We start from the raw sequence: 23,744 nt of genomic DNA, 5'->3' as shown, positions 1-23,744 counted from the left end.
GGCAATATTATCTTTAGCTCAGTCACTCTTCCACTCTTCCATAAAATCACCCAGCTGCTCCTGACTAATTACCAGTGTTTCAATTGCCAGTGAACAAAAAGGATTTAAGAAAAGCTTCAGTTTAGTCAGCAAGCATTTTGTAAGTTCACATCTTCCATTTGCAAGAGAATTTTATGGTTCATATGAATGATTTAACTGTTGTAATTTGTTTGTTTTCCTGTTTATGTTAAAACTACTGTAACATTTTACAGACCGGAAAAGAAGTACCAATTACTTAATAAAAGCCACCTATAAATGTATTTGACCTAGAAGGCTCAGGATGGCATCAATAAAAATTGCACTTTAAATTGGAGCAATATCCAGCAATCAGAAAACAATATGCCTAGCAGTGAGAGACATAAGATAGACAATTAATTAGTAGTGCTATAATCTGAAAGTTGAAAATTTATACCAGGCAACAAAAGATGTTAGGTAATTAAGTTTGTTGGCCAGAGTTACAGTATTTTAGAAGACATGACACTGACTAGTATAGTCTAATACCACACCACACTATAGTTATTGCAAAGAAGCAATCAGAATGGAAAAGGGCAGTAAAGCAAAATGGCAACACAAACCCTTTTTCCCTGAGAAAATGGCCTTGCCTCTGACTTACATGACTGAAGAATCTCAACAAAGTGAAGCTCTACTGACGAAGTATGGAAATTATGTTTAGATATTCTGCTTCACTGTGTACAAATGATGTACATGAAGTACCAGCACCGCAGAACTGGTGTAGACAGTTCTGTAGGCACTCCTGTAGACAACTTCAAGGAATTTGGGCAGCAATATATTAATTGAGTTTGCTCCCCATTAAAATCTGGGATATGAATAGCTCATGAAGAAGAAGAAACATTTGGAATAGATATTGAGAAAAGCAGAGCAGAGTTTCAAGCATGGTAAAAAACACCAGCTCTTTTGGCTATCCTGAAAGCAATTATATTTTTAATAACTTTCAAAAGACCTAGGATTTTTTCATACACTTGCTATATTGCTCATAATAGCCGCATAGTTCCTTGGCAGATTAATTCAAATGTCAACACAGGCATTCACATACTATGGATATGTTCTCCAATGGGTGACATTTCTTCATGTCTGAGGACTAACAAGTTCACTTAGAGCACAGATTTTACATATAATTGTGTAATTTTTAGAAGAACATATATATTTAATAGATGTGACTACTTCCTTGCAGTACTTAACATATATTCCTCAGAACTGAATACTTAATATTTAATTACTAAGAATCTTGGCTCTTTTTAACTATTTCACGTTTAGTGGGGTTTTTTGTTTGTTTGTGGGGTTTCGTTTGTGTGTTGGGGTTCTTTTGTTTTGCTTTGTTTGTTTTGATTTACTGGTATATTGGATCTGTAAACCTTCAGAACAAGTATATTCTAAAAATTGATTAAGCATGCTTTCTTCCTTAGTTTTAACTTTATAGATTGCTACACAGTGTTTCCCTAATAAAGGTGAAATTAATTTAATCTGCAGTTATAACCACCATAAGAAGACATATCAAGTTCCTGTTACTCGACACTAACTCTACAAAAACAATTTTAAAATTGTTCAAAATTGTAAATGAAAATGTTGTTCTTCCACCTAACTTATATAGTAACAAACTTAAATAATAATGCACTTAATGCAGGCAATCAGTACTGAGCTCAACTGCATAATTTAGCCCAACAGAAGAATTCCCAGACGGCAGAATAGTATTTTCATGTTCATGTTGTAATGCTTACATATTTTACTAGAGAATTCCAAACAGAAACTAAATAGACAGATGGCAAAGAGATGAAAACATCCAAACAACTATAAATGTACATATAAAACAAAGCAGATGACTAAAAGAAGAAGAGATTAAAAAGACAATCAGCCATTTGATGATATTTAACTTTATAGCTAAGTACTTTCCAGTAGGAACCCAGTTCATCATAACATTTGTAGCTCATGGCCCTTGACCAGGAATTCCAGCCTGAGCTGCCATCGGGGACACCAGGGCTCTCTGAAGCCCCTTCAAGAGTGGCAGGTGGAGCGGAGGGTCAGGGGAGCTGGAGGCCTCTGGGTTGGGGCTCAGCCTGTGGGAGGGTGGAGGGTGGTGAGAAGCAGAGCCAATAGAGGTGCTGGGGCCAGTAAGAGCATCTGAAAAGATGCGGCACAAGGTTGTCAGTCAGTGGGTGCAGTTGCACATGAACAAGGTCAGAAAGAAGGAAGAGCCTTGCAGCTGGAGAAATTTTTAAATTATTCCATTCACTGACATGAAAGAGTAGATGTGAAAGCACTGACCCATTATAAACAACTTTCTTAAATTCATGGTGACACCAAAAGCCTGCTCCCGACTCACCTGAGGCCTTAGGCATATGCTTATCTTTAAGTCTGTGCTTAGTTAAGTGGGCATATAAAGTTAAATGTGTTATCAAAGGCTTCCTAAACTGTGGACTAAGATTGTACTGAACTGGGGAGGATGAAAGACAATACCAACTTTGTTGAATGTTTTCTATTTTAGAGCGGTATAACATAGGAGTGGCCAAACAGATTTTTCAGGGTTGTTCCTGGGCTTGGGAATGCCTGGTCTTTGTGCTGGGGCAAGGAGAGCCAGTGAGAAACACTGTGGGCCAAGGGCCAGAAAGGCTGGTAGAAGTGAAGATGGGGGATGGAGGAGATTCACTGCCAAACAGGCAGCTCATCTCTTTCTTGGTCTCAGAGCCTGAAGATGCTATGGCAATCATTGTTATGGTATAGCTTACCTATAGTAAGCATACATAATTAACAACGACAGTGTTTATAAGGTGCTAGAAGGCCAAAGTTGGTACTGGGATGGTGATATCTGAACATGGCTGCTGGGTCTGTTGCTGTCTTCCTTCCCTCTCCCTTCTGCTAGCTCAGGCCAAGGCTTTAATATCTGTGAACGTTGTAATAAATGGATGAGGCATTAGGCACTGAGACAGCTTTGGGCAGAAACAGGGCATTGCCTGTGTGGTGCAGCAGCCACGGTGCTGACCTGCCATGGCACTGGGGAAGGCTGTGCCGAGCACGGGCAGGCTCATTGCACTTGCACCAGCCACAGCTGTCTAAGGCCAGCTCTGGGTAGAAAAAAATGGAGTCCATCCCCTTCTCTTATCAGTCTCCTGAATCTGTAAGTGGCTGGTTTCTCTATGAGCGGTTCAAAATTACAACACAGCCTGATGAAGCTCAGAGGACCTCTGCCAGCTGTCAATTATTATGCTTTTTAGTGATGGCAAAAGCATTTAAATCCAGTGTACACAATAGCAACAAAAACAAAATAAAGAGAGATTGTGGAGGGGAACAAGCTAATATCTAACTACAAAAAAGATTGAGAATGGGGATGTTTCATCTTTTTACTTCATGTGCTAATGAGGTAAGATACAGAAAAAAATGCAGTAAGCAGAAAGTGCTCGTTAGCTGACTTTATGCAAGAAAGCATAAAGTGTTTATACTATGAATTGGGAGGACTGTGATGTAATGGAGCTTTAGTAGAAGATAACGTGTGCTAAATTTTGAGAGCTTAGCAGAGCGCTGTGCCCTGCCTGTGTGTGGTGTCAGCCAGGCAGAGAGCACCACTCAGGCACAGTTCTGCAGCAGAAAGCAGAGGCAAGACTCCAGTCCAGCTCACAGACAAATCTGCACCAGGTTTGAAAAATCACTCGGACCTGCCAAAGTAAAACCTTAACAAGAGCAACTGCCTTTTGAATCAAAGTCTGTAGGTTTGCAGTAAACAGGCTGGTGAGGGGCAGAGGCAAAGATGGCTTGTAGGGCACTGGATGCTTTGGGTGTCAGCTCAGTTTCCAAGATGCGGAGAAAGCCATGAGGATCAGCACCAGCCCTTTGGAGAACAGACAACTCGGCAGAGGATGTCCTATCAAGATGAATATGGCTCATTCAAGAATTAACTCTCTACTCCTCTTCTACCTCAGTTTTTTGCTGCTCATCCATTTAAGAAGTAAGATTTGCACTTTTTCTTATTGTTCTGACATGTCCTCTGGGTAGATGACTAGATGTGCACTACTAGCAGGAAGCTTGTGTTGTCAGAAGGCTTTAAAAATTTGATGGAGATGTCAAAAAGATTTGGTCCATGAAACTAAGTTGTATGAACTCGTTGCATGATAGCTTTCCTGATCTTCATGCTTAAACATTTTTTTTTTTTTAAATGAAGAATGCATGTTTAATACTTTGCTTCCTGTATTGAAAGTACAGCAATAAAGTGTTCTGTTAGAACTATACCTATACTTTAAAGTCTGCATTTTGATACGATTTATCCAGTAAATTTAAACCTATCTGATTAAAATCTAGACTGATGTATCCTTTGCTAATGTTGCTCATGTTTTGTATTTTAGTAGCACACATTGCTTTATTATATAGGCATTTTTAATTACAACCTCTAGACAAATCAGTTATGAAGCAACTGTGATATATTAGGTGTTCTAAATATCTCCATTATGAAGGAGTATAAAAGTCCAACTATTTTTATAGAGAAATATTCTCAGCAAACTTCCACATAAACATAAGTATGCAAAATATTCAAGTCACAATGGGTTTCCTTGGTAATTTTGTCAGATGTCTCAGAGTAAATTCAAGCCAAGGAGACTAAATGGCCTCAGCTGGTGAGGCTGATATATGTTTATGAAAAGCAGTAGCTCTTGAACATGTTTAAAATGAAGACAGGCAGGATTTGTGTCTGTCTGAGGAGCCTGTTTGATTTGTGTCTGTTGAATGTGAATCACAATAAGACAAAGCTTTGAGCAGCTGCCATTAAACAAGAAGACTTGGCATTAGCGTACAGTGTTGTGTAATCTGGGTCACCTTCTGTTGCTGCATCACTCAAATTGTTACTTGGACAGTTTACAGCCCAACATAAATTACAGATTGAAAAGCAAACAGATGCAGTTGGATCAACCAGCACTGAAGAGAAAACAAAACAAAACACACCAAAACAACAAACCCACAAACAAAACACCAAAACAAAAAAACACCCAGTAAGATACAGGAAAAAATACAGAATATCATAGAAGCATAGTTTTATCCTAGTAGTTTTCTTCCTTGCGGATGTACTGATGTGAATAAGGAAAGCCAAAATGTTCTTGCTAAATTAACTCATAATAGGACGTATCCCAAAAAGAAAAGATAATAGATATTCCACTTTCAAAAAGTAATTTTTTAAGTCTGTATACTGTAGGATGAATAATCAGAAAGTCTCGGAGACAGAGTCTGTTTCCTAATTAAAAGAAAGTAACAGGAATGGTGTTATTTGAGAAAATGTGATTTATACATGAGGCAGGCAAATTAGAACAAAATATAAAAGCTTTGGGAAAGGGAGTTAAAAGGTAAGTGCTTATAAAATTAAACAGGTCACATTAAAAACATCATATACAAAGCATTGCTAGAATGTAAACAAGAATAAAAGGCTGAAGAATCAGTTAAAAAAAAAAAAAAGATAAACACAAGTTTTGACTTTGACCTTGGGCGAGCTCTGCTCAATGCAGGATGCCAATGAGGGAAAAGTAGTTGGGTGTCATTTTGTGGCTTTTCCTTAGCACAGTTGGCTGGGATGACATTTCAGATGTGGCATGAGTTTTCTCTGGGTAATGGCCATATGGCCAGTATCAGGCAAGACGCTGTTCAGTCTGGGAAAACTCCTCAGGTGGATTTGTAGCTGTTGCAAACTGATGTGATGCAAATTGATGTACAAGGATGGAGCAGCTACAGCAGGAGCCAGAATCAGGCTCAGGACATACCTGTATCTATCAATGCAGTGTGTTTAATGATCTTGATTAGTATTTTGTCTCAAGAAAATGTGTACACCATTTGAAACTGTTAACAGTTTCTGTTAATAACAACATCAACATGAACAGATGAAACAGAAATAGAGCAGAAGAATTGACTGCAATTACTTTCTTAAAAATTAAAGCTGAGAAAGATCAATCAGAACAGAGGCGATTGCTAACATTAATAAAGGTTATATCAACCATTATATTTTAAAAATCAATTTACTGGACTTCTCCCACAGGGTCTTAATTAAAGGATTCTAATCTTAGGTCCTGCTTAAAGTCTTCCTTATAATTATTTATCCCAAACAACTTTGGAAATGAACAGTATTTATAATAGAAGCCAAGGCTTCCTAAAATCATATATGCATGTTACTTTTTTTTCACCTCACCCATTTTCTTAAGGGGAATAGAGGTATGCATACATTGTGAAGTGTCCCATACAGACAGCAGCTCTTTCAGTAAGTTGTGATGAAACCGAAGCATAAGTTGCAATGAAATTAAAGCATTTTCAGGAATGTTGCTACCTGAAAACAAAGTATTCTAATATAGCATAAAATGAATATGTTGAACTGAAAAACAAGACAAAGTTGTTCAATATTATTAAAATGATTGTGTGCCCTCTTATTTGTAAAGTAGCTCATGTGTATTTTGGAATATCTTATGAGGTACTCTAATTCCTGTACAACACTAAGATAATAGATGGTAAACTAATAAAAGTTTTCTGGCTGCACCTAAGCCTCTAAAGCTGAAGAGTAAGGTATTAAAGAAAGTAGCCCTGTCACTTGTGGTTCCTTTTAAATCCCCAGGATAAGTAAAAATGATATTTTACACATATTATCACTAGTAACAACTCTTAACATCGAACTGTACAGCGACAGAGACTTCAACCTGTAAATCACAGGCTTCCTGCAAGCAATACCTATTTTTAAAAATCATTTCAAATGTATAAAATGCTTTTGGAAAGACCCTTTATAATTAACTTAATCTGCTGGAGCCTCAACTGATAAGTGATGCTGTCGGGTGCAACACCTGTACAAATATGATTATGAGTGCTCAGAAATACATGTACTAGATAAAAAAAGAATACATGTAGTTTAATCCTGCAAAGTTACATTTCCAAAAAGATTGTGGACTTAGTGTTCTTGGCACAAAAAAATAAGGAGCCTGTTGGAGAGCCCTTGATGCCTGCTTGTTTGTCCACTGGCCTGCCTTTGGGCTAGAGCATCCATTAGGTTGTTCTGCTGTTTGCTGCTGTCACATCCCTGAGGTGAAGGGATGAAGACTGTGCACCTGCCAAGGGGCAGGATTGTGCTGCTGGCAGGTGATGTTTATCTCATTCACATTCTGTCTTCTTGACATCGCCACAGGGATCACCACCATAGCTATGCTGCAACACAGCAAGCCTATGGAAAGGTCTGGGCAAATCCATGTATCATGTGTCTCTTGGGGCTGCACAAACGCATATTCCACAGGCTGTTGCCTTCTCACATGGGCTTACAAGTGGAGCTATGGATCACAGTTAAAAAGAAAACTGTACCTTCTTTTCTTAATTATCCTGTGCCACTTTCTGCATTGGAAATTTCTGTTTTTCTGACACTGGTAAATTTTATTTGGGCAAAATTAAATCAGATAAAATATATTATTTATGTTTACATTGCCAGTCATTACTTTACATACCAAAGAGTTTTTCCAACCTATAGGTGCTGAAGTCTTATATATAGGTCAGTGTATACATATATGGTAGTATATATATTTTTAACAATTCCCTATGTGTTTTGGTTTTTACAACCTCCAAAACATGAAGATGCCAGACTACACAGAACCAATTATTTTTGCCTGTGAATTCTCTATTAACAGAGGGAAATTGAGGCTTTGTCTAAAATTGCAATCGTATGTGTTTGTGAAGCAGTCTTCCCCATTCCATTTATGTGTAGACAGTGGTACAGTTCTGCAAATTCCTTTATGTCTTGTGCTCATGGTTATGAGTATTGTATGCAAGCCCTCAATACAAGTTGGGTTTTTATTATATTTTGTGAACATGTTTACACAAATTACACCAAATGAAGTACTTACAGCAAATTAATCTGGTGGGCATCCAGAAATGGTCAGCTCTGTATGAGGACGGACCATGAATCATTATGTACAGTAGAAGATAGGAAGCATGTCCCGAATCCAGAGCAACATTGATAACTAAATGCTGCCATATTATTGTCTAACAGAAATTGCCAGCATATAACTCTGGGCAGAGAGTTGCTTAAGAAACAGAAGAACAATATTTTTTTTTTTTTCTTTGAAAAAAGCAAGATTTATAGTTGTATATCTATCACTAATGCAGAATTATTTTCTTTTCCTTTTGGCAAAAATTCTGTAAAAAAAAAAAATTTCATAAGTATTTTTCTCCATTTTAATGACTTAATGACCTTTCAGAAGAGCGTAAAAAATGTAGTATTTGCTTCATAAGTTTCCCCAAATGTTCATAAATTAAGAATGGAATTTAATTTGGGATTGCTCTTAATGTAAGCAAAATATCTGAGCTTTACTTGCACCCCTCTTCTACCCCTCTGACTATTGTTGGAACTATTCAATTTTTGCCCATGAACAAGACCTTTTAATTTCCTGCAACTATTCCCATTACTAACACAACTTCTAATTACTGCTTAATTATTGTGTTAGGAATAAAGCTCTGTTTATAATGGGATTTGTGGTTTTGCTGATACTGCTCATCCCTCATGCATACTCAGATGATGGAAGTAGCTTTCCAAAGTGTTGTTTGGATGCACATGTGATGAGTTCACAGCAGATTTGGTACTTCAGCAGATCCTCGCTAGCCCACTGCAGAGCACAGGGCCTGTCAGAGCTGCAATCAAGCTGCAGCTTTCCCTCTGTCTTACTTGTCATACATTGTACCTACATCATATGAACAACGAAATCTCTTTCAGATGTTTGCTATCACCTTAAGTGAGTTTAAAGCAACAGCTTCTTGACTCAGTCGTAAGGGTGTTATGGTGTTTGGGTGTGGTGGTTTGTTTTTTTTTTGTTTGTTCTTTTCATTTATATATCTTATTATGGATAACATCTCCATCTCTGGAATAAATAAAATCCAAAGAATGTAAAGTAGTAACCTTCTAATTTTTAAACAAGAAAGTAAATTCTGCAAGATGGATCCATTTGTATTAAAGTGAAATTTAAAACATCCAAACCACACCTGTATTTGAGCCTTTCAATACAAATTCTTAAAAGGCATCCTTAAGGTGCTACACCTACCATTCCAATGGCAGAGCAAGACTACCAGGTTACAGATAACCTCTCTGCTGTGTGCTTTGTAAAATGGGAACTGTCAACACTGAGAATCTCTGGAGGTTTAACATTTCCTTATGTCCTGTATTCATCATCTGGAAATTACAATGCAAGATATCAGCATCTTTGAAACTTTACCCCTCAAATGACATTAATTTTCGCAATGCAGAATAAAACACTGAATGATGTGTTCACAGTCAAGAAGTACTTGGAATACAAGGACACTGATCAATGTTTATAAGCGGGTGTTGTTTTTGACTAATAACCTGTTAGGAAAGAGTCTGATGGGAAAAAAAAAAGGAGATTGCGCAAAAGGGTGGTTATCACTCATTCTCAACTCACTGCACAGACCTTGCATGGACTTGAAACACTGATATGTTGTGCAGCGTCAGTGATAATGGACTGGAGAAACTGAGGCTGGAGTGTTGTAGCACATCACACAAGTATAGGTCATAAACCTGATGTTTTTACATACATAACCCTTTCAAAGTTATCTCCATCCAAAGTTTACAACTGTATCTACTTATCCACAGCATTTTTTTCCCCTTATGCTAATTTTGATGGACCTAGAACATCTAGGGAGCCCTGTCCCAGTGCAACTTTCTGCACCTTTTCCTCTCTGCAGGAGGAAATTAAGGAAAAAAATAGCACTGTTTAGAGAATGGTCACATCTTGATGGCAAATTAAATATGTTCCTATTGAAAAGCTATATGAAGAACCAAGTATTTTGCTGTTATGTGCTGACAGGAATATGAAATGCAAGGCACAGCAGAGTAATCAGTCCACAATTCAGTACTGGCTATATCCACTTTGCTGCTGTGAGAGAGGGAGGCAATTAGAAAAATGCTGAACAGGGACAGCAAAAATAAGGCATTTAGAAAGATGTGCCCTGTGAGAAAGGGTCAGGGGAAGAGAAGCCTGAAGAAAGACATGATTACAGCCTTACATACACTAAAGAGAATGGCAATCAAGGAAGATGATGAGATCGGTTGCCCCTCACAACCTTTGAAAGGGCAGGCTATGCAAACTAATAGATTCCACATGCAGCAGGGAAGATTTAGGTGAACTTTCCCCCTTGAAGGATGATTATATCTCTATATCAGAACCCTTTAGTAAACAGGTTAGATAAATATCTGCCAGAGGTTGTCTAGACTGCTGTTTCACAGTTGGTGCAACACAGATGAGGGGCAGTCAGCACCACCTTGGGGGTGATCTGTGAAGATCTCATGTGATGGAGCCCCAGAGATGCACAGGTCCCTCTGACCCCAAGGGCTGTGGTGGCTCTGAGGCTCCGGGGCTGGGTGAGCAGGTGGCTCCCTTCTCTCCTGCACCACAGCCGGGGATTATCTGCTGTTCAGAACAAACAGAGCACTGAACCCAGCCCTGTTTGTTGCATTAACCACAAAATTCTTCACTAAATTTCAGTTAGAAAACAATTTACTCTCATTCTTTGAGACATCAAGTACCTACTCTTAATTTTTTGGTACCCTAAGCTTTAAATAAGCATTTTGGCTGTTGAAGGCACTCATTACAACGAGGACAGATAGCCTCCCACGCTAGAAATCATGTAGTTTGATTTTCAGATTTTGGAGTCAAATCATTTATATTTTTTTACTTGCAATGAGTATACTTGATAAATGGGTAGTACAATGCCAGAAAATATAATTAATAAATGGATTATTAATAGTATAATCATCATGGTCAAAAAACCTGAAAGGAATTAAAAACATGGATTGTCTGCTGAATCTAAATTTTAAAGCTCATTTCTCACTCTGTATAAAAAGGCAATGGAAGAGTGGAACCTACTGCACCAAAATGAATATCAGGAAATTCCTAGGAAACTCTTTTAAGTGGCCTTTCTGTTTGCTATAACAAAAAAAAAAGTACATATATATCCTGCCAACTACCACTCAGTAAAAAGATACACGTTAGTCCATTTTCCTTAACTCCTGACATGCAGCACATTTCCCCTAATAAATAAGTTACAGAAATAGCAGTCTAAGTGCCTTTGATTCTGCCTACAGGGCTTTGCAGCCAAAGACCTCTCCAGGGTACTTCTATTTTTCTTCTTTTTTTATTTTATAATTCATATCTCAGCATTAAGAAAATCATTTAGACAATGCCTTGCCTCAGTCTCTAGGCAACCTTGATTATTCCCTTTCCTCTTTGTGGTGGCCCAAAAAGGAAAAAAAGGTGCTGATATTTACATTTTCTAAGCCTTTAAACCTAATTGACTCATCTAGAGTCACAGACAGCAGGCAGCAAGTAGATAAATGAGGCATATTATTTTCTAGGTTGATATTACAGATTATTTGTTGGTGTCAAAGACTGACATTTTTTGTCAGTTCTTTTCTGTTTTCATAGGCATTTATGGTGCCATGACATGAAAACCCTCTCACACCAACAAATAGTAAAAAGAACACCAACCCAACCCAGATAAACCTTTTTGCAATGAGATTCTTATGTTAACTATATATTGATTATATTTCATTCACCCATAAAATGGGTCAACAGAAAATTGCTTCTGTCTTTTGACAAACACTCCAATTGACAGGGCTTCTCTGCGGTAGCCTGACACACGGTGACACACACCACGCAGCTGCCACAGGAGCTCTAAAGGGCTCCTCTGGGCTGAGCAAAACACACTCCTCCCTGGGCATCAACAAAGCAAGGCTGCGCTTGCTGCTGCAACTTCAGGGTTAGGGCAGCTTCTGCCTGCCTGAAATCTACTCAGCAGGGACAGAAATCAAAATATTTCTAGGGCTAACTACTTCTGTGGGTAGAAAAGGGGCATGGGCTGCTAATCAGTTGCATACAATGCCCCTGCTCCGGCAGTTGAGGATCAGAGGCAGTGCCCAGGCAGGACACTTGCCTGGTGCATCCTTCTGTGCTGGGAGGTGCTGGGCTTGAATAATTGTGGCCTGGGTGGATGCTCTGGGGAGAAGCTGCTTGCTTCTTTTCACTGCTCTTCCTTGCCTGCCCAAGGCTGAACATACTGGAATCCTGTTCCCTTAACCTTTCCTTGAATAATGAGACAGACAAAGCATCTTTGATTGCATTAGTCAGGGAGTCTACAGGCAGGATGCATTCCTTCAAAGTGCCCTCAATCTCAGTGACTGAGACCAAAATTGTGGATGAACAAACCTGCACAGCCCAACCTAAGGACTCAGCCAAGGACACAATGGCCTGACCTTTCCTTTGCTGACGGTTTCTGAGAGGTACCGCTATGTTCCTGTACTGTGGGACTACCGAAGGCTGGCTGCCCTCTGAAGCAGTTAAGCCCAGGGCTGCTGTAATTCCCATTCAGCTTGGGTACTACAGGAGTAGTTGAAGGGCAGCATACAAGAAATTGGTCACACTCTTCCCTTGACAGTTCCTGTTCTCCCTCATTGGGGTCTCTAACAGGAATAGTACAGAGCACTTCATTTGTTCTTTGTTCGGCAAGGAGAGCCCTAGCTCTGAATTTGACTGTGACACATTTCTTCTTTTCTTTGAATATGAGCTAGAGGACTTTGTGCAATTTGACAGGAGGCCAAAGCAAGGACTTGGGAGATAGACAGTTGTCAGTCTGCAAGGATCCAAACAGCCACAATTTAAGTAACCCGTACTGACAGATTACTCAAAACAGGGAATCCAAAACTCTCACTGTAATAATCTATCCTTGAAAAGACATCTGGATACAGCAGTACCTTCAGTTGTGTTTTGCTGGGCTTTGTGGCAATTTGTAGGTACTTAAAAAGCAGCTGTGGCACTGTCCCCGCTATCGCTAAGCATCCATGAATCTGAACGTAGTCAAGTGTCCACACAGCTGAAAGTAGAGATCAGGCTCTGTTATCAGCAAAAAGTATGCAATATAACTCACCAACATCCTAACAGCTGAAAACGGAACCCCTGGGAGAATGTCTGATCTCATATACATCACTTTGCTGCTGCCTGTAAATCAGCTACCTCTGGTGCAGAGATGGTGTGGTTACGTTAGCGCCATGCTGATCCAGGCTCATGCTGAGAGGCAGAGCATGTTATGTCGGGCACTGAGTTGTGCTAATGCAGCTAAATGGCACCTGGATCTGAGCTGGCTCAGAGCGTGCAAAAGGTTGTGTCTGCACCCCCCTACCTATACCTTGGTATTCATACAGGCACCTTTCCCAGGTGTGTCTCTCAAATGCAAGCAGGCAATGCTAAATATATCACATCAATCTGCTTGTGATCCTGTTTGGTTGGGTAGAAGAGTAACTGGAGCTGAGAATTACATATACAATTATGGAAATGTTTATTGTGGGCCACATGAAATGCCATTCAATTGCAATGGCCAAGATATAAAGCCTATATGCCACATGATATGTAGTTCATCTTTGGGTCTGCTGACTCCAAGACCTGCAAGAAGGGCCAAACTACTGCTGAGGTCTGATACAACATTAAGAAGTTCTGACTGTACCTGCTCTTCTTCCCCAGAAGCCTCTTACATTCCTTTGATAGCCTCAAGGATAAAGTACAGAGATAGAAGTTACCAGTCTTATAAGATAAGCAAACAGAAGCTGCATAACAAAAGCAACACACAATGACAATCAGAGAAGCCAGAGGATGACACTGATAAATCGAAGATTACATCAGAGCTATTAAATGGGAGGAAGGTGTATAGAGCCCTTGTAGGCTCTTTCTGTCCCCGTTCAATCTAAAAAGCAGGAGTTAAAAGAATGTTGAAAGTAAAGATTCACTTTGATTCCTACCTTAAAGCATAGGAAAAAATGAAAAATGTGTTTGTGGGAGTGATAATCCAAGTCTCTTTGATCCCCATCTGTATACATATTTGGAGCAGTATATATCATGACAACAGAATGCAAATAGGTGCTGCTACAATGCAGCTGCAAAAAGAAGATACCTGGCCAACATTTTGTAGGACCAATTCAAACTTCCTAGCTGAACCCATCCCTTCTCTCACATTAAACACAGCTGACATTTGTAATTCTTTATTCACTACTAATGATACTGAACATTTTGCAAGCCTCAGTCCATGTAAAAATGTCCTCTGCTTGATATAACAAGAGCTATCCATTCTGTTCTCTCTTGAGTACGTCTTAAATGTCTGATTCAATTTAGTCTAACGTCTACCCATTTTGGAGCTAAAGGAAAAGTGTAAGTGTAAGGTGACTAAAGCCAATTGCTGTTTTCACATTCAAAAGAACTCTGGATTTCCTGAAGAGCAGGCAGACAACCCAGGACTTCCCCAACTGTCCTTGGTAGTAAAGTGACAAAACTGAATGGTGTTTGGAGCAAAACCTCCATGGGATTAAACAGAAGGAGGAAGTATTTGCACTGAACACCTCTGAAGAATCTGGATAAAAATCTTTCCAGCAAACAGATTGACTTCATGATCTTACAAGTGATAGAAAGAAGGAAGAAGATGCAGTTCGGCACACACAGTAGAACAAAATCAGACCTACTTCTACGACATCACTTTAACTACAGCCTAAAAGCCACAGATATCTTTCAGATGCTGCACTTGGGAAAATGCCTGCCAGTTCATAGATTCATATGAGCACTTTCTGTTTCCTCAGATCTCTAAATTCTCACTGCACAATGACCAGGGAAAATAGTTTACAGTGGACCTGCTACATCCCCACCCAGCCTTCATCCTTGAGCTGACAATGGTCTTGCTGCAGTAAGATAGACTTACGTTGTAGGTATATCTGATATTCCACTAATAGCATTCAGCAGAGTTGATTTCAGTTTTATTTATTCCGGTTTAACTTTGTAAATCCACTGGTTTCAGTGAAGATGTTGCTGTGCTATGTCCAGTCAGGACCAGCATGGCTTTGTAGCCAGGAAATTTATGGTTGTAATCAAGAGTAGTTTCTTTTCAAGTAGATGGATAATGATGCCTTTTGATATACTTGAGATGCATCAGAAGTAGGACTACATTCTTTAATTTTAATTAAAGAATTTGATTGGCTGGCAACAACAACTTCTGCTCATTATATCCCAGCTCTTAAATGGAACTGTTAGGGCACTGCATTATTCATTGCCATTAAAAGCAAATAGAGACTTATTACACAAAACCCCCTGTAAAGTGTAACAGATAAACAGTGATCAGAAATGTGTTTGTATCCTGAACTGCTTCATTTCTTCTTTTGGCTAGTATAGAAACATGTTGTTCTAGAGGAAACACATATGACGACTTGACAACACTATTTAGTTGTGCTTCAGTTTCAGATGTGCTGTGTCAACCTTTCTACAGACAGGGGAACACTTTCCTTACTTCTGTTAACATAACTGCAAACATCCAGACAGCTGAGACACTGGTTTTCATGACATCTTTTAACCCTGCCCATCTTTTATGTTGTGGCTCTGAAACAGCCTGAAGAATTCTGGGTCTTCGTGGGTGACTGCTTCTTTTCTACAATCACTGATGAGCACCAACACTTCCATTAACCACAGGCATGTGGTTAGGCATGCTTACGGTAAGCCTAGCTTCCCAAAAAGAAGGGATTTTTGTGAAATTATTGTGGAAAGTTCTGAGAAGTGGACATAACACAGGTAATGGATGCTGAGCCTTCTGCTCTAGTTGATGCAGTTTTGAGCAAGTGGGTTGGGCTAGGTGATCTCTAGGAGCCCCTTCCAGCCTCACCTTTTCCACAATTCTGTTGTGTTCAGTTTAGCTGAGCCCATTACTATAGTGCCAGTACAACAGTCATTTCACGGAGTATATCAGAAGTGCTGCACAACCAATTGTGGAACATTTATTACCATTCAGCAATAAAAAGTACAATTAGACTTTGTGGGAAGCTGGTTAGTGATAGAGAAAAATCGTGAAGTAGAAGGTATGGGGAAAAAGACTGCAAAGCATATTTCAGATTTCATTTGGGGAAAAAAAAAAAAAAGAGGGACAGAAAAATCCGTTACTAGCTTCATAAAAAAAATCTAAAGTCTGTGTTATCACCGCAGCGCACACTTGGTGACTTTCTCTTCAGGACTCCCTGCAGAGCAGTAGGAATGTGAACATGCTCCTGAGTAAGACCCCATGCTCAGAAATGTATCCTGCCATCAAGCCTGAAAACAGTGTTAACACAGGGGAAACTCCTGCATTCAGAACAGAGCTTGAATGGTATAAATTCAGCTGACACAAGAACATCTGCAAAACCTGCCTTTAAAAAAATTCCACTGTTTTTAAGACCTTGACCTCGATTAGAGGTCCAGTGATTCAGTCTTTCATACTGCAGTCAAGCCCTATTCCAGCTATTACATGCCTCATTTCTGTTAATCTTCTCTAATTAGTTCTGCTTTCCAAGTGAAGTCTTGGAATCTAACATTTTTCTGTGCTAATAGTGAGGGCTTTGCTTTCATGTTCAAGGTCACTCCAGCATTTCACCTTTTAAAACTCATTTGTCCTCCCAGCACTTCCACTTGTACATTAAGTTTAAGTTTAGACTCTCTCAAAGACGTTTGCTGGCTTTAAAGGTATGGTTAAAAGTGTGAACATGCCACAAGTCAGCAGAGTCAAGTGAGTGTGGAGGAACAGCCTTCTTTTGGATTCATTCTCTTCCTTGGAAATGTGCAGAGAAATTTTTTTGCCATAACAATGCTTTCAACCTTTTCCTCATAAGATGTGTTGCATGTTTTACAAAACATAAGCGGATTGGACTTCATAGTGTGCAAAGTGTGCAAGTAGGCAGCATCTCAAGTTTACAGGTGAGAATGCTGAGCTGGAAAAGGGTGAGGTGAATACCTTGCTTGCAGTGCGAGAGCCATGGAAACCCCCATTCAAACCACTAAATTTCGATCTTATGTTTCTCACTTCATATGTTATACAAACACATAAAGATAGATAGATAGATAGATAGATAGATAGATAGATTAGATAGATAGATAGATACATACATACATACATACATATATATATATATATATATAGGAAGGAGGGGATACACACAGTTTTCCAGATTTTTGGTGAGCCTGAGCTATCCACAATATGGCAAGTTTTGTGATGTTTTTGTTTGTTTGTTTTGGTTTGGTTTTTGTTTTTGTTTTTAGATAAAACAATTATTTATTCATTCTTACAATAAATGTAGACAACCATTGTATCTGTGATTTTCATTGTTAACTGTAAGGATTTTCTTTCTATAACACTACTTTTGACTACTTTTAGCCTTCTTTATGAAGCAATCAATACACTCTTTGTAGTCCCTAACTTGCTATCCTATAGACTTCCCTTTGCAAGGGTTGGCAGGATTGAGTGAATATAGAGGCTCCTGATGGCTGAGGTGTGAACTGTAATGGGAGGAGGCATCTGAGCCCCAAGCAAGAAACACACTCTTCTCCAGCTCTTCTCCAATTCAAAATGGCAGGCTGTTTTCAGGTTAACAAAACTTGGCTGGGCAAGGGGGAAAAGTCAGCCTTCAGCAATGTATAACTTAGGCTACAGCCAGTTTAAACAGCTTACTTAGAGCATTGCTGCAGCAGCTATGGATAAAATTTGCAGTTCATCTTAAAAAAAGTCACTCAAATTTGATGCTTTAGGATTTAACGCTCTCATGAATTGCAAATAGATGTAATACAAGAATAGGATAATGATACAATAGCAAGCATTTGTATGGTTCTTTTAAGTTATTTCATAGACAACAAGTAAGAAAACCTGTTAACTATTCAACCTACTTGCTTAAAATAAGTGATAAAAAATATGTAAATGCAGTATTTAAAAAAATACTTAGCATTTTCATTTTCAAAAAGTTCACTCCTAGTTACTCTGTCTGAAAATACTACTTATGAGGTAGTTTGAGGAGTTTATGATATATCCTTTTCAGTGGGATTTATAAAGTCATTTAGGAGTCACTAACATTGGAGGTTTTATTTTTCAATAATTGCAATGATATTGACTAATGTCCATCTAAACTCTCTAATTTGTGGTTATCCTGATGTTCAGAAACAGTAAGAAAACACTTAATTCTCACTACCTCTAAGACTGAGGAGGAAAGCACAGTGCACATGTACAAAGAGCAAATTCAGACTCACTGCAAGACAAGTGCTTAATATTAAATCCTGGAAACTGCTCTAAAGCTTTGATGCTAAAGTATAGCCCCATTTGAGCTGTACATCTGTCCCTCATTCATCCTTCTGAGGTCTCCTTTTCAAGAATGTTCCAGAAAAAAAAAAATGGTACAGTGCAGGGCTGTGTATGGAAGCAGGACACTCAGCACCTTGCAGTGCTGAGCTCTAAATGCAATTAGATCACTCTCTAGGCTGTTGCTGCAATCACAGTGTGCTGTAAACAGAGGATGTGGCTCATGGCACCCAAGAAAGCATCTTAGAATTGTATTAAAACAGAAAACATTCCACTTTCCTGTAGGTGGGCAATGGAATATCTTTTCATGCTCAGCTTTACTGCTTCAAAATAGAAAAAAACCCCAAACTTTTGAATCCCTGTTCTCCAACTTTCTCAGAAGTGTGGTTGTTACAAAATAATCTGTCAGAAGCTTAAATCAGAATAGTGCCTTACTGATAGGTTATTAGGGACTGGAATGTGGTCTAGAAGATAATGTGGGACAAGACTGTGGGAAAGGCATCCTTGCAAATTATGTTTTAAAATCATCTTTTATAATAACTCTAAGTTGTCACCCAGCCATGTTCAGAGTGCAATAACTTAAATATCTCCACTTCATTCTCTCTCTCTTGCTCAGTGCAGGGTGACAATGGTTTTATCAGTGAAGTATTTTCTGTAAGGAGCACTCTGAGTACTGACAGCCCTTTTCTCTGTCCCTCCTTCACACTATCACCCCTCTATATTTGCCTTGACACCATCTCCACATTGTCTTGACATTGTTCTGACAGTTAAGAAAACTCAATCACTGTAGCAAACAGCCGTGACAATGTGGAGAAGAAAAAGGAAAAGCGTTATGAAAATTGCTTAAGGAACTGTGAAAAATTACAGACTAGTGAAAAACAGATCTTGCTTTTTGAAAATCATATTCCCAGAGAGTTTTTAATAAAAACTGCTTTATATAAACTTCAGCTGAGGCTGGCAAAAGCCATCTCAAAGCCATCAGTTGACAGTTTTAGATTCTGGACCTGAAATTCAGATGTTTTAAAGTGACAAGCCCTCTTATTGCTGTGAGTTCAGGTCCTTTACAAGAGCTAATTCAGCTCACCTCCTGGGGAGCAGGGCATAGTGGATCCCTGTGAAATGCTGACTCCAGGAACACTCCAACTACACTTTCTCCTAAGCATGCTGTTCAAACTGGGATCCCTCTTGGGGGCAGACAGGGAAGAAAGGTGGCAGAGGAGAAATAATATCACTACAGGTTAGCTGACACATTACTTCTCTTTGCTAATAATAAAACAGAACTTAGTTTTCTTGGTTCATGACAAAAGAGAATAGTCTAGAAAGACCATCATCCCCTAGCAATCAGTCTAACAAATGCTGATTATTGTGGTAAGTGGAGTAAGTTTAGTAATAGTTACGTGTTCCTCTAGCTGGGGTAAATTTCCAAGCAACTTCTTAACTGTTTTGAGATAGTAGAGACACAATGAAGTGCTTAAAGACCATGCATGTACTTGACAAGTTAAGCTTTGTAATGTGACTGTTTGATAAAACTACTACTGATTTGAGTAGGAATACTGATCATCAGGAACCATGTGGATTTGTGGGGGGTTTTTTGTTTGGTTTTTGTTTGTTTGTTTTTCCAGAAAAGAAGTACATATATAAAGGTTGGGTACTAATCCAAATTCTTGGTACTTACAAGAATACATTGCTAGTACAAAAACCACTTTAAAAACTACTTTACATTATGTTTGCATGCATACAATCCACATCTTACCTGAAGAGCATAATGAAAGTGCATTCATTGCAAAGCAGAAAGGAACTCATCAGCAGGGCAGACTGTGTTGCTCTGTAGGTGAGGTGTAGCTTTCCATGCAGATGCAAGAAGCGCTAGTTCTCCAGAAGGAGCATGGTTCTCCCTCTCTTGCTCCATTACTGCAGCTGGCTTTCATCTCCCTAAGTAAATTAGGGAGGGAAGACAGTCTGGAGCTTGTTCCAGTTGCTGCAGAGCCCCAGGCCTTTCTCAGAGACACCAGAGCCAAGCACTTAATCATCCCTCATAGAGCACAGGCTCTTCACCAGCATCCCCCAAACTGTAGGGCAAGCCTGGCGACAGACACCCAAATGGCACAGACTGTGGCTCCAGATCTATAAAATACCTTAGTCAGGCCCCGTCCACCCTTATTAGCTCCCTAAGGAGCCAAGGAGGAGCAAGGGGCTGGAGGTGCTAATTTGTAGTCTGCTGATAGACCTGCATAGGGCTCTGCAGATCCACCCCACCAGGAATATGACTCGCATTGCTGGGGAACTAAACTTTCTGCTTTCTCAGATGTAATTCATGAATGTATTGCATGGAAAATACAGTAATTCCTGCCTGTATTTCTATCATGTATATTTAAGATTACAGGGTAAAGAAAATATTAGTAGAAGCTGCTTGCAACATCAGAACTTACAGAAATAATCCTCTCTCCATCAACGAATGCAATTTGTTGATGACAAGAACGAATCAACATATCTAATAATGAACACATAATGCTACGAGTAAACTGAGCATGCCCATACATGAACTGATGCTCATTTAGTTAATTTTGTGGCTAATTTCATAAGTTCAATAGTTATGACTAAAGCACAGGTAAGACAAAAACAGAACAGAGGCAAAATTAGCCTAAAGAACTATTAGCAGAAACAATATGCTTTCAGTTACCCAGAGAGAAAATTGAGCTTTAAATACATGTGCCTGAAATTGCTTGATGAAGCATGGTCTGAATCCAGTTAAGAAAAATGGCACAAAGGAGAGGGCTCCACATAAATGCAATCACTTTTGAACTATAGACTATAATCCATAGCCTAAATGCTATGATAGATGATCATACTGCAACGGCCCTGACAAGCTGAATGACAAACATTTTGGCACTTCGTTCCTACACTGTTATGTTTACAAGCTCCCTTGATTATTAATGGATAATATTTGTTACCGTAGGCTACTATGGTGAAATCAATACCGAAGCATCTTGAAAAGACACCACAGCCAAACCTCTAATTAAGTAAAATATTTTGTTCCTTTTAATTGAGACACTGTTTGAGGAGTACGGTAACAGCACCTTGTTCTGTTCAAGGCTATCTATAATTAATAACCCCAATGATCAAAGGAAATGCGATGCTAAGAGAAAACAGCTTTTGAGAATCCCCAGGTATTAAGTACTGAGAATTACTTCCCAATCTGTTCTGCAGTCTCTCAGCACAGTATGTTTTATGATGCCCTTTGGGATCATAAAGCAAGCCCTGTCATAGAATGCTTTGCAAAAAATGCCCCCAGCAAGATAGTCGCTAGATATCTATCATGTATTTGTTATTGTCATCAAATCTTACTTAATTTTTCCCTGGCCAGACCTATATTATTACACAGATTTCATTTATTTATATAGGATAATTTAATAAAAAGCAGGGTCTGAATGCTGCCCTATAAAATACGCTGTACTGGTAAGTCTGGACTGATATCACTGTGAGAAAGATTTTTTTTTTTCCTCCCAAAATAGGATATTCTTTCTGTTTTTTTCATAATTTTATGGCATCAAAGTTTTTTAAGATACAGCAAGCTTCTCGACGTCAAGCTGTGGAGGCTTTAGTTTTCTCCTCCTGCTTGCTAATCTTATCTTCCCCTCCTGAGCCGCTAGCGAAGTGGATGCCAAGATCCCCACCACCATCTTGAGCTCTCCATGTGTCTTAAGAGCAGATTTGTGTGACAAAAAGCTCCACTACCAGTGCAACAGGCATTGATAAAGCTTATCTCCAGGGGAACAGCAGACCAGAGCAGCTTTATTGTCCTCTGGGTCATTTCAACACAGCTCTGGAGGCAGCTGTATCGCCCTGGGGAGCTGGTGCCACAGGTGACCTTGTGTCCTGGGGCTACAGTTGCTGCAGGCTCACTTACCAGCCACACAAAGTTGCTGCAACTTCTCATTGGTGCCCTGTAAATCCAAGCCTGCTTTGGGTCAGGCCTCATAGGAAGAAAAAGGAGAATGTGTGGAAAAAATAATATAAGGCAGAAAAGAGAGAACTGGAAAAACAAGGAGTCAGATCTGCCTCTTTTGTGAAATAAGCAGAGGAAATAAAGGAGAATATTAACAGGGAAAAAAAATACAAAGCCTCCAAAAATGTCATCACTACACTGATTGCTACTGGATAGTATTTATTTATTAATGGTTTTAAATTTTGTATCATCTTACTGGCAAAAATCCTACTGCTCTAATTTCAATGAAGATTTGCTGGATACCTCCTCATTTCTAGCAGATATTTAATGCCCTAGTGGCAGGTGGTTTTATTCTAAAGCACACCACCACATTGGGCGTATAGAAACAATTTGGCTTTTAGTGATATTCCTCTAATACGAGAGGCTTATTACTTAGTGTGTTCCCCAAGGAAGGTTCCTGGACATACCCAGACACTGGTGAATATTCTGGTTTTGCTCTTCTTCCACAATGAAGCATCGTACAAAGATTTCAAGAGAAAGGCATCCCTGTTATACAGTGGCTTTTCAATACCCGCTCTTGCTCTTCCTTTAGGTCAGTCCCTCCTCCTTAAAGGATGCACACCCACTGGCTCCTGATACTGTGAGTCAGAACAGAGACTTTAGCTTTATAGAGGTATAAGCTGCATTTGAAACAACTTTGGCTATGGCTATACTGCTAAATGATCTGGCATTTCTGCAGATCATGTATCACATTACTGAATTAGTATTTGTTAAAAGTTTTAAAAAAATCAGGCATAAAAAGGGGTTTGGGAATAAATTAATGTTCAAAGATGTGGTAGGTTTTTTTTTGTTTGGTGGTGGTGTTTTTTGTCGTTGTTGTTTTTGTTTGTTTGTTTGCTTTTCCTATTATTGTTACGTAGGAAGAAAGGAAGGAAAATCGTCACCTCAGTAGAACATCTGGACTACTGTGACACAGACTGCCTTGAACACTCTGAGAAAGTCATCAAGTGACTCAGCCAACCCGACAAGTGCTACAACATAGAAATATGCCAGGGCTGATGAAAGCAAGAGATGAGAGCAAGAGTTCTACCAGCCCTGTCTGGCCTGGCAGTGTCACGAGCTCAGTGCACTTTGCTGTGAGCACCACTACACATTGTGTTCTGCTGCAAAGTGTAAGGCAGCCAAATCAGCAGTATAAATAGCCACGTGATAGAGCCAGCTCCTTACCTGAACAGAACAGTAAATGTCAAGCTGAGGGCTTGCTTTGTAGATACCAGTAGGGTAAGATTTCTGACTTTCCTGGCAACCTCCAAAAATTCTTGACTATCTCTCACAGAAATAGTTTCTGTTGTCCTGCAAAATCAGTTCAGTGCAAGTTTTCATATGATAGAGAAGACATGAGCTGCAGCTCCTGTTCTCTTGGCTTTTATTTGACTTCCATTCTTTCACTTGATTATACTGTATTGCTGTCAGGTGCAATCAAATTCTGGGATGTCATCAAGTGAGGGCTTGGCCAGTCCTCTCTAGGACTGTAGTATGGACAAGGAGAGAGTTGTGGCTCTCAGGGAAAGGTGGAGCTGGTGGAACAACATCTCTGTAGGTTATATAGTGTGTTGGGGTGGCCATA

The 23,744-nt window shown here is 39.3% G+C and overlaps 1 protein-coding gene across 1 annotated transcript in view; it reads left to right on the top strand.

The window, feature by feature from the left end:
* Positions 1-3,918: 3,918 nt before the first annotated feature.
* CRB1 (crumbs cell polarity complex component 1) overlaps positions 3,919-23,744 on the top strand; it is a gene marked incomplete at both ends in the record, with an annotated part of 101,289 nt that continues 81,463 nt past the window's right edge. The window contains one exon of the mRNA XM_080349210.1: positions 3,919-3,994. Coding sequence (XP_080205336.1) covers positions 3,919-3,994 — 76 coding nt within the window. The remainder of the gene's footprint in view (positions 3,995-23,744) is intronic.

The sequence above is a fragment of the Nesoenas mayeri genome, assembly GCF_963082525.1.
Source record: "Nesoenas mayeri genome assembly, chromosome: 8".
Lineage (NCBI taxonomy): Eukaryota > Metazoa > Chordata > Aves > Columbiformes > Columbidae > Nesoenas > Nesoenas mayeri.
Note: the sequence above shows the minus strand (reverse complement) of the source record. Positions and strands in the feature narration are given on the sequence as shown.